Source organism: Typopeltis vanoorti, chromosome 1 (genome assembly GCF_054136105.1).
Source record: "Typopeltis vanoorti isolate ZY-2024b chromosome 1, IOZ_Tvanoo_1.0, whole genome shotgun sequence".
NCBI lineage: Eukaryota > Metazoa > Arthropoda > Arachnida > Uropygi > Thelyphonidae > Typopeltis > Typopeltis vanoorti.
In genome coordinates, this window is record NC_143549.1 from 575,816 (window position 1) to 592,877 (window position 17,062).

General features: G+C 36.7%; 1 protein-coding gene across 1 annotated transcript in view; it reads right to left on the reverse strand.

Moving 5' to 3' along the window:
• Tpi (triose phosphate isomerase) overlaps window positions 1-17,062 on the reverse strand; it is a 280,832-nt gene that overhangs the window by 22,742 nt on the left and 241,028 nt on the right. Inside the window, exon 7 of the mRNA XM_090406467.1 lies at window positions 16,045-16,132. Coding sequence (XP_090262593.1) covers window positions 16,045-16,132 — 88 coding nt within the window. The remainder of the gene's footprint in view (window positions 1-16,044; window positions 16,133-17,062) is intronic.

Genomic DNA, 17,062 nt, shown 5'->3' on the forward strand with positions numbered 1-17,062 from the left:
TGGCAAAAGACTAATCATTCTAACTCTCTCACTCTTTTCTTTTGCTACCTCAAACAATTCATTCAGGTCTTCTATCATTTCCATTTTATCTCCTTTCAAATCATTCGTACCTGCCACAACAATCATTTCTTTCACCCTTTCCTTCTGCTCTCTAATAGACTCAGTTACATCCTTTATAGTCGCACCAGGTTGGTACGATTTTGTCAAATCCTCTACTAACACACCTCGTACTAACGAGTCTCCATACAGCACTCTATCCTTCATTTTGTTCATGTTCACATTCATACGTCTATTTTTCCTGTCATACCTTTTATTATTGGTTGGTTCATTCCGTCGACTTTTGTTCATGCACTCTAGTTGCTGTTTTGCCCTTTCTATCGCACCATTCAACAACGCGATCTCACTCAATGCATCTATCTCATCTTTTTTATTCTTCGAGAAACCATTAATACTATCATTTACACTTTCTACGTTCACACTCTCACAATTCTCATGTACAACCTTGCCGTTTCTTGTCATATTCCTATTTTCTTCATTCTGAAGTTTGACAAAAATATCACACTCACGATCCGAAATACACTTCAATTCCTCATTCTCCCTACATTTTCTACACACATTCAATCCTTTATTATCATCTAACCACACTCCAACCGTACTCCGCAAAGCGTACATTTCACAGCTAGTACACTGACTCATTTCTTTTATACTACCGTTCTTTGATAAAGATGGCGAACCATCATTACTGGCCGCCATTTTCCTTCGTACAGGTGCCATACTTATTTGCAACGTGTTTTATCAAATTATAAGTTATAACACACCAAAAACACACAAACAGACGCATTAAAATATGCAAGGCAAACAAAACTATGCAATATTAAGTAATTTTATCAACGATAACTGAAAATAATACTTATCTTATCAGGAGCTTGCACGAACCCTTGCACGAACAATGCACATGTAACATAACATACATAGGGGAAACAGGGAGAAATATCCCTATCAAACAAGACGAACACAAACGACACATTAAATACCTCCATTTTGGAAAAACCGGGCTTTCTGACCACACACTCCAAACATACCACAGAATAGATTGGAAAAATACCAAGTCCCCTACACTGCACCAAACCTGGTTTGAGAGAAAATTTAAAAAAATGCTCAAACACAACCCAAATCTCAACAAAAATGATGGCCTAACCATTTCAAGAATGTGGAGGACCCATCTATAACCTGTATTAACAACCTAAACTAGCCATAGAAAAATCCCACTAGAAGACAACCTGGCGAAGTGTTTGTAACATTCAACAGCAACTGAAAGAAATCATATTATAACAATCAGAACTATCCAGAAGAATATTAATATATGAGGACTTTAGCAGTTTATTGTAGTTGTATTTTATTTATTTATATAATAATAAAATTTTTTTAAATTTTATTATTATTATTATTATTATTTTATCTCTAGAGGTCAGGCTAGGGAAAAGGATTAATTAACTACGTAGATTTAGTTTACCGGTATACAGGGCATGAGCATGTAGCTTGGTTCCTTATATACTTGTATTCTTCCGATGATGACCTCGATACAGGGGTCGAAGCGTCAAGTTTTATTTTATTAGTAATTAATAAAATAATCTGTTCAACACCTGTGTTTTTGTGTCCCTAAATTTACAAATATGACGATATGGTAAGAAGCGCTTCTTTTCCGATAACAATAAAATTTCTGAATTTGAAACTTTACTACAGAATAATTACTTACTACAGAACTTAGTCCTAAACGTTTTGATTTAATCAGCAGAATTTCTCTTTCCACTGCCAGACATGCTCTCTTAAACTATAAACAAAAGTTGATATGCAAGTTTAAATTATTATAACAAAAAAAGCCATTAGTTCATTCAGCAACCACCCATCTGTCTATGAAAAATGGGTAATCAATTTAACTGTCCCTTTACCAATAATGAACTAAGTGAATTTTTTCAAAGGGCCAGATTTTGCAGTAGAATCGACATTTGCTTTTATAGACTTTATGGTAAGTCTAGTAAAAGGTATTAGGAAATTACGTACAGATGATGCTAACGAACTAAGGTTTGAGATTGCACAAATTTTGTATAAAGCTAAAACCTCCTCCTTGGAAAATTTCTTTACCTGAATTACAAGCTATCTAATTTTTAAACTGAAATAACATTGTAATAAAAAGTCTGGCAAAGAAAATGCAACATTATTCTATGCAAAGCTAGCTCAACAAATTGAAAGTACTGGATTAAACATATTCCTTAGATGCTAATACTACTGAAAAGTTGCAGAGCTCATTCCTTCCCCCCCCCCCCCCCCCCCCACCCACACGCACATATTCATGGCCTTCCTATGGATATCCATTATATACAATAGTTGATTGGATAGGATCTCCTATTATTATTTTGCAAAATATCTTTCAAGACTTCTACAAAACTTTACTGGAAAAACCACTTCTTATATTAAAAATAGCTTCGACCTCAAAGACTTTCATTAAAGATAATCTTCAACAGTCTGAAATTATAGTTTCCTTTGATGTAGTTTCACTATTTACAAATATATCACTTCAAGAAACTCTACAGCTTTTATACGTAGATTTCTCTGATAATATCATCAATTTATTCAAGTTTACTGTCAATGCCGGTTATTTTACGTGGCATAATAAACCATTTCAGCAGATTTAGGGCACTGCAATGGATAGTCTTATATCACTTGATTTTGGATGATTATTTTATAAAGCATTCAGAGGATCAGTTTTCCAACACCATTTCTCCTTGAACTTGCATTGGCTATGTTTTGTGGATGACATCTTTGCAATCTGGTCTCACTCTGAAACAGAGCTACTTCAATTTCTGGATAAAATTAATGCCATATATATTCGCATCAAGTTCACTATTGAATGTGAATTTAACAACAGTCTTCTCTTTTTTGGACACTTTAATATGTCATAACTGTTGGTAATATTGAATTTTCTGTTTACAAGAAGCCATTCTTTACAGGCAGATACAGTGTGATCAAAAGTAAAGTATCATAAATGTACATTATTTCTGGAAAATTTTCCATGCTACTCTTTTAAATTAATATTAATTTTCATGGAAATTTTACGTATTTTCTTTTCTTCACAACATGAAAATTAGGTCAATATTCTGACCAATGGAAAACAACACAAATAAATCCAAGAGAAAAACACTAAGCCAACACAATATAACCTCCACTTTTGCTACGAGCTCTGAAGATGATACACAGTCAAAACGACTTGCACTCCGTTACTTCCACCCCTAATCTTAATTCATCATATTCTATAATTCTCTTTCACACATTTTTTGTTATCTCCACATTTCTGCCCTGCACGCCTTCCTTTCTGTCATACTTCAGCAGTCATAAAGTATTTAGCATTACATGCGTGCTGCTGCTCTAAAAGAAGAACATCCTACAAAAGGTATGTTCAAAATTATTCCTTCCTTATATTTTTCATGTATCTATGTCTCTAAAATATCAATAATGCCTTAAAAAATTCAGTAAAAAGCCAATAACATTATAAAAGCACTAGTGCTAAAGAGATATAGGCAAATTAGCCATAAAAATTAATATTAAAGTTAGTAAGGCCTTTTATGACCTGCAGTCAGGATTTCTTCATCACTGCAGGTCGTAAAGAATTCCTGTCTTGGGCCTTTATTATTATTATTATTGTTCCGGGCAACTTCAAGGAGTCGACAGACTCCTCGAGGGAGGCCCTAACATCATGTCAAGAACAACTATTCGACATTCACACAATATCTATCATACCCTGCCTTGAACTCATTCACGGTCGTAGCACCCACAACAGACTCTGGAAGCTTATTCCACTCATTCACTACTCTCCAAGTAAAAAACCTAGCTCTAACACCCTTGTCAACCACACTCTTGCCAGGCTTCCATTCATGGCCCCTAGTCCTCCCACCACCAGTCATATTTTCAAAAATATCTTCTGGATCAATCTTATACAAACCCTTCAGTAATTTGAGTGTCTCAATCATATCACCCCTCCTTCGCCTATCGACCAATTTCTGCAACCAACAAATCTTCAACCTATTCTCATAAGGTTCATTCCACAGACCTACTATCATCTTGGTCACTCGTCACTGGATCCTCTCCACTTCCTCCCCATCACGAAGAAACCCTGGTGCCCATAACTGGCCACAGTAGTCCAGATAGGGTCTTATCAAGGCTCGATACAGAGGAACAACAACTTATTTGTCTCTGCATGTTAAAGTATTTTTCAGAAGCCAAGTGATTTGGTGAGCTGTTTTAGTCACTTTTGCAATGTGCCCCCTAAACTTCAATTCCCTATCCACCAACACTCCCAAATCCCTGACCTCATCAATCTCCTGGAGTATGGTTCCACCAATGCGATATACTGCTACTATTCTTTTCACCCAAAAGTGCATAACCTTACACATTCCCACATTAAATTGACATCCATTTTTCCTAGTCCAGTCCTCCAAACTATCCAAATCATCCTGTAAAATTTTGACATCCTGAGCACTCATAATTGCTCTACCCAACTTTGCATCATCAGCAAACAAGTGAACACTTCCTCTCAAATCCTTTCCTATATCATTGATGAACAAATTGAAAAGCAGTGGTCCAAGAACAGAGCCCTATGGCACTCTACTAGTCACAAGCCGTCTTTTAGACTCCACTCCTGAATAAACCACTCACTGGTATCTCTCCTTCAACCACCCTCCTATCCATCTCACCAACACTATATCTATCTCCATCTGCTCCAGTTTACTGATTAGGGTTCTATGTGGTATCCTATCAAAAGCCTTGGCAAGGTCCAATAGTATTACTGTAAACCCATTACCCCTATCCAGTTCAGCCGTCACTGTGTTATAAAACGTGAGCAAGTTACTGAAGCATGATCTACCCTTCACAAAACTATGTTGTCCCCCATACAATATCCCATTTTCATCTATCCAATCCTGTATTCTTTTCTTGACTAATTTCTCTAAGACTTTCACAATGATTCCTGATATGCTAATCGGTCGGTAATTTACAACAGCAGTCTTGGAACCACCTTTATGCAGTGGAACTATTTTCCCCCTCTTTCCACCCCCTCGGGACTAACTCAGACCCGAGACTCAAATTAAACAAAATGGTCAAGGGTACTGACAATTCTTTAGCTGCTTCTCGTACAACACGAGCTGGTATACCATCCAATCCCACAGATGTATTGACATTGAGGTTATGCAATAGACTACTCACCTCCACTTCATTCACCACAATTCCCGTATAATCTACTGGTGCATTCGTTTCTGCAATGTAACCACCTGGATGATATATTCTTGCAAAGTGCACACTCAGTAACTCAACTATATTAACTGATTCAGTTACCTCCCTACCATCGGCATTCATTAAAACCATTCTGCCATGTACATATTTCCTTTTACTTGCTACATATCTAAAAACCTGTTTATGATTCTCTTCAGCCTGCATGGCCAATGTTCTCTCGTAATCCTTTTTTGCTTTTCTTACCACACTCGTCACCCTTCTGGCCTGCGCTTTATACCATTCATGTGCCTGCCGGTCACCTTTCTCCTTATATTCCCTCCATAGTTGTTTCTTTTTTTGCAGCTCAAGCTTAATGGTGTTATTCATCCATTTAATCCCTACTTGATTTATTATTCGGACTCTGGGTATACAGTCAGCCATTGCTTCATGCAAGCACTTCTTAACTACCTCCCATGCACTATCAACTTCTAGTCCTTGCAGTTGTACATGCCATGGAACTGAACCAATCAAACTCCTAAGCTTCTCATACTTTCCAGCCAGATAATTCCACATGTACCCTGTCTTAATTGAAAATTCTACACCTTTAGCCACCTCCCAAGTCAAGACCCTATGATCACTCTCACCGATTGGTGGCAATGTGGTCATATTTGTTACAGCCAAATCCTCAGATGTAATTACTAGGTCAAGCACTCTCTGACCCCTAGTATTTTCCATTACATGCTGTCGCAGATAGTTATCCCTTAATAACCGCATAAAATCCATTTCCTTCCTCCCGTGTGTCCTCTCCTCACTCCAATCAGTGCGACCATAGTTGAAATCTCCCATAATAATCACCCTCCTTTCACTCATTTCTTCTATTTGCTTGTGCATACTGTCGCCACCATCTTTTCCATCACCTGGTCTATAGCAGCACCCAATTGTATATTTAGTTCTGCTAGCCACAATCTCACACCAAATGGCCTCAAATGTGCTCTTTTCTCTATCCTGCAATTCAACTTTTATTCTCCTTGGCTGCAGCTCATCAGCTATTATCAACAATACTCCTCCCCTCCCAATTTATTCTCCCTGTCATTCCTGAACACACTATACCCATCACATTATATCCCACTAGCTATATCAACTACAGTCAGTCATGTTTTACTAATACCAATAACCTGTGGTCTGGAAGTGCCAACCATGGCCAAAAACTCTTCCTTCTTGTTCCTAATACTCCTAGCATTAGTGTACATGAATTTAAGACCCCCATTAGCCCCCAACCCTACCTTGATGCCTTATATTAACTATCCTACTCTGATTTGTTGTCCTTATTTGCTCGGGCATATTATATGCATTCTTAGATTCAACTGCCTCCCTAAGGACTCTATATCTACTCCCCCCCCCCTTAATAAATCTAGTTTCCCTGAATTTGCACATCCACTACATTCAGCAACACTTTCTCAAGTCTTCTTACAACGTAACCATTCAAATGCAAGCCATCCATCTTATATAGATACTTTTGCCCATCAAACTCACTCCACACATCCACAAATTCCAAACCACTCGTCATACATAACCCATGCATAAAGTCATTCTCAATTATGGCCCTCCTTTTAAACATTTCACTGTCATACCGTGGCAAAAGACTAATCATTCTAACTCTCTCACTCTTTTCTTTTGCTACCTCAAACAATTCATTCAGGTCTTCTATCATTACCATTTTGTCTCCTTTCAAATCATTCGTACCTGCCACAACAATCATTTCTTTCACCCTTTCCTTTTGCTCTCTAATAAACTCAGTTACATCCTTTATGGTCGCACCAGGTTGGTACGATTTTGTCAAATCCTCTACTATCAAACCTCGTACTAACGAGTCTCCATACAGCACTCTATCCTTCATTTTGTTCATGTTCACACTCATACGTCTATTTTTCCTGTCATACTTTTTATTATTGGCTGATTCATTCAGTCGACTTTTGCTCATACGCTCTAGCTGCTGTTTTGCCCGTTGTCGCACCATTCAACAACGCCATCTCACTCATTGCATCTATCTCATCTTTTTTATTCTCAGTAAAACCATTAATACTCTCACAATTCTCTGGTACAACCTCGCCGTTTCTTGTCATATCCCTATTTTCTTCATTCTGAAGTTTGACAAAAATATCACACTCACGATCCGAAATACTCTTCAATTTCTCATTCTCCCTACATATTCTACACACATTCACTCCTTTATTATCATCTAACCACACTCCGACCGCACTCCGCAAAGCATACATTTCGCAGCTAGTACACTGAATCATCTCTTTTATACTACCGTTCTTTGATAAAGATGGCGAACCATCATTACTGGCTGCCATTTTCCTTCGTACTGGAGCCATACTTGCAACATATTTTATGAAATTATAAATTATAACACACTAAAAACACAAAAAGATGCACTAAGAGACGCAAGGCAAACAAAACTACGCAATATTAAATAAATTTATCAACGATAACTGAAAATAATACTTATCTTATCTGGAGCTTTCACAAACACTAAACACTACGAATCCTTCTAGCGGCGACAGCCCCAATAAAATATGTTATAAAGACACACAAAATACTCAAAAAAACACGAAAATAATTCTAATATACTATAAAACCAATTTTCTAAGGAAAAACACACAAAAAACACCAAAAATCATCAATTTTACAGAAGCGCTAAATTACACCGACCACTCACCATATAACCTCGATCCCAAAATCCTTTCTTCTCCAATTTCTTCCGACTTTCTTAATCATTGGGTCTTCCTACCTTAAGGCTGGTCTTCAGGTTTCCTTTTGGTATCTCTCAGATACTAGTGTTACTCTGACTGTCCATCTGTTGTCTCTCATTCTGGCAAGATGTCCTGCCTATTTTCTTTTGCTGTTGTAGATTGCTTTTATTACATCTTCGAGTCCAGACTTCTTCCTGATTTCTGTGTGTCTTACATGGTCTATTTTATTTACACATTCTTCTTTCTATTGCATGTTGAGTTGTTATTAAGCATTGTTCTTCTTTTAAAGTTGTGTTCCGTGTTTCACTGCCATAAGTTAATGCTGGTAAGATGTGACTATTAAAAAGATGGGCTCTTATTTCTATATCTATGTTTTAGTTGGTAATTGTTGATTTTATTTTGTTGAAGGCTATCCAAGCAGCTCTTTTTCTCCTTGCTATTTCATTTGATGTCATTATTCATTTTTATGGACTGGCCAAGGTAGATGTAATCTTCAACTTTTTCAATGGTGGGGGATTCTAGAGTGATTGTATAATCTTTACAGTATTTGTTTTTCATCCATCCTGTTTTGTACAGATGTATTTCCAATCTGATTTTTTGGCAGTTTTGGCTTATGTTATTCAGCGTTGAATCTAAGAGTTTGGGTGAGTGAGATATTAATACCACATCATTGACGAATAATAGGATATTTAACATTTCACCATCACTGTTTATTCCACCTTTCATGCCAGTTTTTCGAATGAAGCTGTCCAGAGTAGATGTGAAGAGATTAGGTGATAAGACATCGTCCTGACGTACTCCTCTACCTAAGTTAATTTTAAAAGGGTGATATTTGTAGTGCCTGCTTTGTAGATATCTTTTATGAGTTGGATGTGTGGTTTTTCAATGCCTTGTTCTATGAAAGCTTGGAATACTGCGTTATGTTCAACAGTGTCAAATGCCTTTTTAAAATCTATAAAAAGAAGACAAAGTGGAATTCTGGTATCCTCTTTGCATTCTATCAAAATGTGTTCTATGTGAAATGTACATCCAGTGTAAACAAAAGTTCAAGAGTCATGCGCTAGCCACCCAGTTTAGCATAATGCCTGAGATAAAGGCCTAAGTGAAAGGCAAATTGAGCTCGCGTTTCCCGAAAAGAGTGCTCCTCAAGGAGAAGAGTTATGATAAAACAGGAATAGGGCACAAGGGAAAGTGCCATGTGAAGATCTCCGCAGTGAAAAAGAGGGCGCAACAGAGATGAGATAGAATAAAGGAGGATTTGAGCGAGTTTCAAGCTCTCTCTCAAGTTTTGTTTCTATTCTCGCTTGGACCTGAGGTTGCTGACCAATAGAAGAAATTGCTACGATGCTGGACGGCGAGCTTTTCCCTGTGAATGCTTGATGGGTACCGGACGGGCAGTACGTGAGATGCCAGCATCCACTGTTTTGGGCTGTCGATAGAAGTCCTACTGAAATGAGGCAGCAGCGGAAAATTATTTCCCAAAGGCGGGAACGCTGACTGCAGTGACCCACAAAAGATCGAGACAAACGCTAGCTTTGCTAAGTGCAGAGAAGGCCTTATCGGATGAACAACATGACCTCCACGTGGACGCAAACTGATGGAAGTGCAGAGTCTTATCCAACAAAAGAAGATGGACCAGGCGGAGATGGTAATCAGACACGGTGATGGTAACATACAGAACTTTTTTACTTATTTTCCAATAGTATTAGAAGGAGGGGCGAATCAGATTATGGACAGATACTTAGGGAACTTTGAATGACTAACATGCTTAGTAATTTGTTGGTGTTTTCATTGGATTGGTTGCCTGAAAACTTATGCTCATGTGTGTGACCAAATTAATGTATGTAGCTAGAATTGTGGATAGAATATGATTTGAACTTGTGAATGTATTGTGAATGTTACGTGTATCATTGATTAACTTAGAAGCTAGAGTTGTTGATTATTTATTAGAATGTTCATTTGTATTCGCCAGTTTGATATAGTGTTTAAATGATTAAATTCTTGTGTGTATTTGAATCTAATTGTAAGTACTCTAAGATCCTAATAAACATGTTTTGTTATATAAACCTGAGTATTGTCTGAGCATGGGACCAACTTACCACTCAAAATCTGAACCTATGCGTAAGGAATAAGAAAGGGGAATTTAGAACGTTAGAGTCGCGACTGCAAGCTAAGAATTCTACACATGCTGTAGAACTTTAGTAAGATAAAATAGGCGTTAAGATTCTGGGAAGATCTCTCTCTGAACAAGGATTCTTTTGTCCTAGGACTCTGACTGGCGCAGCTTTAAAAAACAAATTTGTCAGTGTCTGAAAAGAAGACGGCCCCAGAAAGAAGGTCTAGAGAATTTACTCTTAGTTGGTGGCTAATTTTCACTTTCATAGGGAAATTACAAAAGGGTGATTCGAAGTTTAAGGTTAGAATATTTTGGAGGGGGATAGATCACAGTATAGGGAAGCAAATTACATTAAGGAGGGCATTAAGATTTTTAGAGAAAACAATGGTATAACACTCTTGATTCGAAGAAAAACGTTGACCAGCAAAAGAAGTCAGAGGAGCCAAATCACAGGGAATAGAGTGGATGTTCCAACAATTCATAGTGCAGATCCCTTAATTTTCCCATTGCCAAAACACCTTTGTGGGCAGGTGCATTGTCCTGATGAAAGATGATTTTTTTCTTCTGCAAACCGGGTCTTTTCTCACGAATTTTTTTTCTAGTCTGGTTAAAAATATCGGAATAATATTCCCCAGTTATTGTTTTACCCTTTTCAAGATAATTAATAAACAAAATGTCTTTAACATTACAAAACACCAATGCCATGACCTTTCCTGCTGATGGAACCGACTTTGTTTTCTTTGGCACTTCTGTCCGCTGTTTTGACTCTGTTTGGGTTCTGGTGTGTAATGGTGAATCCAAGTTTCATCCATAGTAATAAATCGATACACAAAATCAGTTTTATTCTTGTTAAAATGCTCCAAGCACTATTCAGAAAGTTTCATGGGAATGCGTTTTTGATCTGCTGTGAGCAAGCTTTGCACACCCATCTTGTGCAAAGCTTTTTCATTTGCAATTCTTCATGCAAAACATATCCTACACTTTCTTTTGAAATGCCTATAGTCTCAGCAATTTCACGAACTTTGACTCACCGGTCATCCAATACCATATCACGCACTTGATTAATGATTTCTGGTGTTGTTACACTTTTTGGACGTCCTTCATGTGGATCATTTTCAAGCTTTTACGGCCACATTTAAACTCAGCAACCCATTTCTTAATTGTCGAAAACAAAGGAGAAGAGTGCCCCTAAACTTTTATGAACTTTGCATGAATTTCTTTCGGCGTTAAACCTTCTTTGACAAAAAATTTTATAACCGTAAATATAATTGAGTATATATGATACTCAATTATATCCATTTCAAGGGATACAGACAACACTTTTGCTTCAGACCGCTGTATAAAATAAACTATTTGATAGAATGACTCGCAATTTCGTATGGATGCTTATGACAGATGTACCAACTGAGAAAAAAAAAAAAAAAAAAAAACTTGCTATCTATGATTGAGGCCGAGAACTTTTCAGACCACCCTCATACGTGACACTCCACAAGGCATTAAAACAGAGATACTTTAATTTTGATTACCCTGTATATCCAAGCATCTTCACATCAACATCCTTCACAATAAATATGTATTATGAAAAGTCTTGTACACTGAGCATGCACAATTTGTTATTTTGAGTATCTTCCATTAGAATTAAATAAAATATAACTTACTCTGTTATTAAATTGATACAGAAAAAATTGATACCTTGACAGAAAATATTTGATATTATCATTCCTCTTCCAGACTGCAATCTGATGTTTAAAGGATCAGTATACCCTACTTTAAAGGAATATCTGAACAAATAGCAACGGCCCTTTGCAGATATAATTTGTATATCAACTTCAAACCAGTGTAGAAGTTGTCATCTTTTTTTACTGTCTATTGAAGATGACTTATCACCTCTATCCGTCCCTGGTGTTTATCAAATACATCATCATCATCATCATCATCAAATTCCTGCCATGTACCCACAAGGCACATCTACTTCCTATCTACAATTTTCCTCCAAATCAGTCTGTTACTTGTCAAGAATCTTATATTATCAGATCTTATATTTCTATCATCTAAGACACTTTGTACCATATCAATCCACCTATATCTTGGTCTTCCTCTGGGTCGTTTTGCTGCCAACCAGGCAGAGAACACTTGTTTTGCTAATCTTTCCTCGCCCATTCTGTTTAGGTGACCATACCACCTGAGATTAGCTCTGCTAACGCATTCCTGGATGCTGACAATATCAAGTTCTTTCCTAATATCCTCATTTTTAATATGATATTGCCATTGATGCCATCACGCCTATAATCTTTCTCAGGACTCTCATATCTGAAGTCTCTAGTCTTTGGTCAAGTGTTTTACTTCTGACCCAGCTCTCAGATCCATAAGTTAAAACTGGTTCGAACACTGTCTTGTATACAGCTAATTTAGTGTTCCGACTAATTTCTTTCTTATTCCATATGAATTTATTCAATTGACTTCCCACCATACCAGCTCTGCTGATTCTGTTGTCTAATTCTATATTTAATTTACCATCTTCAGTAAAAATCGTGCCAAAGTAGCTGAAATGTTTTACTTGTTCCACAGGTTCTCCATTCACAACACAGTTGACATTTTCAATGATTCTGCCTATTTTCATTGTCTTTGTCTTTTTATTGCTGACCTTCATACCATATCTATTACAACAACTATTCAATTTAGTCAAAGCATCTTGAAAACTTGTAGCAGATTTATTTAGAAGTATAACATCATCCCCATAAAGCAAAGAGCTGACATTAACATCTCCAATTTTGATATCATGTTTAATACCACTTTCCTTCATAATGTGATCCATATAGATAATGAATAACAGAGGGGATAATGTACATCCTTGTCTCACACCAGATTTAACATTAAACCATCTTCCTGTACTTCCTTCAATTCTAAATGCTGACTTACAACTCAAATAAAGACTAAGTATTGCTTGATATAATGCCCCATTGACACCATATGACTGCAGCGTATTGAATAGCATCTCTCTTGGCACCTTATCATATGCCTTTTCCAAATCGACAAAACTTAAATATATATCTTTGTTATATTCCCAGGCTTTCTCGACTATTTGTCGTAAAGTGAAGATCTGATCCTGACAGCCTCTATTTGGCCTGAATCCAGCTTGTTATTCACCAAGCTTTTCTTCCACAATTCTTCTCAACCATTTCTCATGTATACTTGCATAGATCTTGCCGGGAACACTCAGTAGGGAAATACCTCTGTAATTCTCACATGCAGTTTTATTTCCCTTTTTATATATGGGTACTATGAGAGCTCTACTCCAAACATCGGGAATTCGTCCCTCTGTCCAGGCCTTCTGAATTATGCAGTGCAGCCACTGTAAGACTCTCACACCACCATACTTCAACATTTCTGGTCGAATAGCATCTACTCCTGCTGCCTTTCCACATTTCAAGCATTTGATGGCCTTTTCTACTTCAAGTATGGATATGTATTCCTGACTGCATGCCTGGTCAGTGTTTTTTACCACTGTGCTGTCATCACTGCTTGTTTCATTTAGCAGTTTTTCAAAGTAATTACTCCATACTTCAAGGATATATTTTTCTCCAGTTTTCATGTCACCTATATCATCTCTTTCCTCCATTCCTAAGCTTCTTCAACAACCTCCAGATTATTTTGCCATCTTCTTGATATTTATTTTCTATATTCTTGCCAAAGTCCTCCCATGACTTTTGTTTAGCTAGTTTTACAGTGTTTAGCATTCTTGCATTTGTCTCTATATTCTCTAAGAGCACAAGCTGACTTATTTGACAGGAATTTTTGATATGCTTTCTTCTTTTCCTTCACTGCCTCTTTAACTTCTTGTGTCCACTAGGGAGTTCTGATTTTTCTATCCTTGCAGACAACCTCACCACATGCCTCTCTGGCAGAATCAATCAATGTTTTCTTCAGAGTTTGCCACTGAATCTCCAAGGTTTGATTCCTGTTCTCAAACTCTTTCATTTATTCTTCAATAACCTTTGTGTATTTTAGTCTACAGTTCACATCTGAGAGCTGTTCAACTTTTATTCGCTTTAAAACTTTCTTACATGTTATTCTTTTCAATATAAAATTCAATTTTATCCTGCTCAAGACTAAATAGTGATCACTTCCAATTTCAAATCCTCTGTACACTCTGGTGTCCTGCACCAGGGAGAAAACATCACTATCAACAATAACATAGTCAATGAGACTTTTCTTATTCCTAGCCTCTTCTCTCCATGTGAATTTGTGCACATTTTTATGTTGGAACATGGTGTTAGTAATAACCAGTCCATGTCCTGAGCAAAAATCCAATAGATATTTGCCATTATTATTAGCTTTGCTCTTTTCTCCAAATTTTCCCAAAATATTTTTGTATGTCTCACAATCATTTCCTACTCTGCTATTTAGATCCCCAACAAGAATCAAGTTTTCCTTTTTCATTGTGTCAGTTGCTTTTTCTAAAGCCTCAAAAAATTCCTCCACTTCTACCTTAGTAGAACCTTCTGTGGGACCATAGGCACAAGTAAGTCTCATTGTCCAGTTCTCCATTCTCATATTTGCCCACATTACTCTACTTGAGACTGACTGCCATTCAAGAAGATTAGCCTCGTATTTTGTGTTGACTACTATGGCTACTCCTTCTTTTCCTTGATTGTCATTGCCTGAATATAACATTTTGTATTTATTGCTCAGAAAGATCTCACCAGTTTTGGTGTTTTTTGTTTCAGTCACCCCTATTATGTCGATCTGGTACTTATCTAATTCCTCAGCTAGCTCCATTTCTTTGCCATTCAGGCTTCTTACATTGATAGTACCGATCTTTAACTCTGGTGATGTTGAGTTGGGGTTTGTTTTCAGATTTCAGATTTGTTCCAGTAACTGACTTATCGCTGTTCGCCCTGGTTCCCTGGCGAAAACAACGGGGGCCTTGTTTAACTGGGCAACGCCCCAGCCGGCGTGAAATTTTGTCATCTTGTACCATCATTTTTTTATTTTAGTTTAACCAATAAGAATACAATTTGGTCGGCTAAATCCCAAATTGCCAGCCCATCCTTGTTCGTTCAGTATCCAAGTAGATACCAAACAGGGTGCACCACAAGAAGGTGAGGATTGGACATTAAGTCAGAATCCCTGGTCGGTTCTCCGCATTTCTTTAAAGGCTATGTGGAGGTCTCCTCTCAGTTATACAGCTTTGACCCTTAAGCACCCGTCATCAAATATCAAATACTCTGTTTTAATTTTTGCTACTTTGGACAAACTGGCCATTCTGCTAATATTAGAATTAAATAACATCAAGATTTTATAAAATTTATGGAATCTGAAGGTTCAGGTCTTGCTTCTCATGTCATTGATACTAATTCACTGTAACCATACGAAGATGCCACACTTCACCAGAGTAGGTTCAAATTTGCGAATCTGTTTTTTGAATCATGTGAAAGTCTACACCACCTTCCTAATCTTAATCGGACAGACTGTATGCCTATCTCAAAGTTTTGGAAAGTTAATTGTTTATGATGTTTTTAACTAATTATACATCTATTCTCTCTGAATACTAATAGTGTTGAAAGCTCCTATTGTACAGCTGCAACTGTGACATGTGATATTATACACATGCTGTATGATTCATTTTTATATTCAGAATTTAAATGTTATCAATTCTTCTCCCTTCTCCTTGCACATGGCATATTGAGTGAAATATATAGGAGTAACATATTATATTTAGTTTTCTATTACATGTGTGAAGCCATTATTAAAAATTATATTATGAATTAAGAATATATTATCACAAGAATATAATTTCTTGACAAGTATAATATACCTATGTTTTGTTGTCCATAGTAACGTACTACAACTTAAATAATCTACCAAGTAAAGGATTACTATTAAAAATTAAATAAAAAAATTACTCACCTCCATAAATTATTCTGGTAGTAGTGGCAATCTCTTCAGATATATTCTTCTTTAACCAATTGCGAAGCTGGGCATGAACTTCTTGAGCCTAAATTGAATTTCAGAACAGTAGTTAAATTCAGTAGCCTTCACACTTAATTATGAGCAAGAATACAGCAGAATAAATCAGAAACAACTTGGCTATTGTATACCTAATTTTAAACAGCACAGGACAATCCTATCTCTGTAAAAAAGCCAAATTAAAGTTACAAGTTGATAGACTAGCCCACTCTTTTTGGATCTGTTCAGTTTCTGAATGAAGTATAAAAAACTGAACATGGCAGCTGATAGGTTTAAAAGATGTAGCAAGCTAAAAGTTCTTGAAAATCTTTGCAAAACATTCATAAGTATGAAATTCACAAAATTGGAATGCTGAACTTCACCTTTCTTTGGAAGAAATGAAGAGAAATGTTCAATTTTTTAAGTTATTTTTAGATTGTACTCACTGAGAAAAGTATCTGATCATTCCGATTCTGAATTCTTGTTGGATAGCAAATTTTAATACTAGAACAGTATTTCTAAACTGGTTGTTGTTGTCTTGTGTGCTCTTTGAACTGCTTTGGCTATGTCGATGATTTTGTTTGTATAGATCTGTTGTTCAGGATTAATATCTATTTCTTGCAAGGCTGCTGTAATTGCTGGACAGGTAAAGATGTGAGTGGGTGGCAGTTGTTGCAGTTTCTATATGTTCTCGTATATATCATCTGTATTGATCTTCTGTTCTCGTAGACAGGCTTATACGTTGGTTATGCATTTCTAAATCACTTAAGGAATTGAACAACGTAGATCCGAATATAAATTAAATTACACTTTAATAAATATTTCCGATATTTCGGCAATGTCTCGTTGCCATTTTCAAAAAGAACTTACAAAAAGGCACGTGCATGCAGGCACTACAACACAGTAAATGAGAATGAAGAGATGAAGCTATTTTTCTCCTAGAAGTCCTGATGGTGCCCTCTAGCGAGCTAAGTAGGTG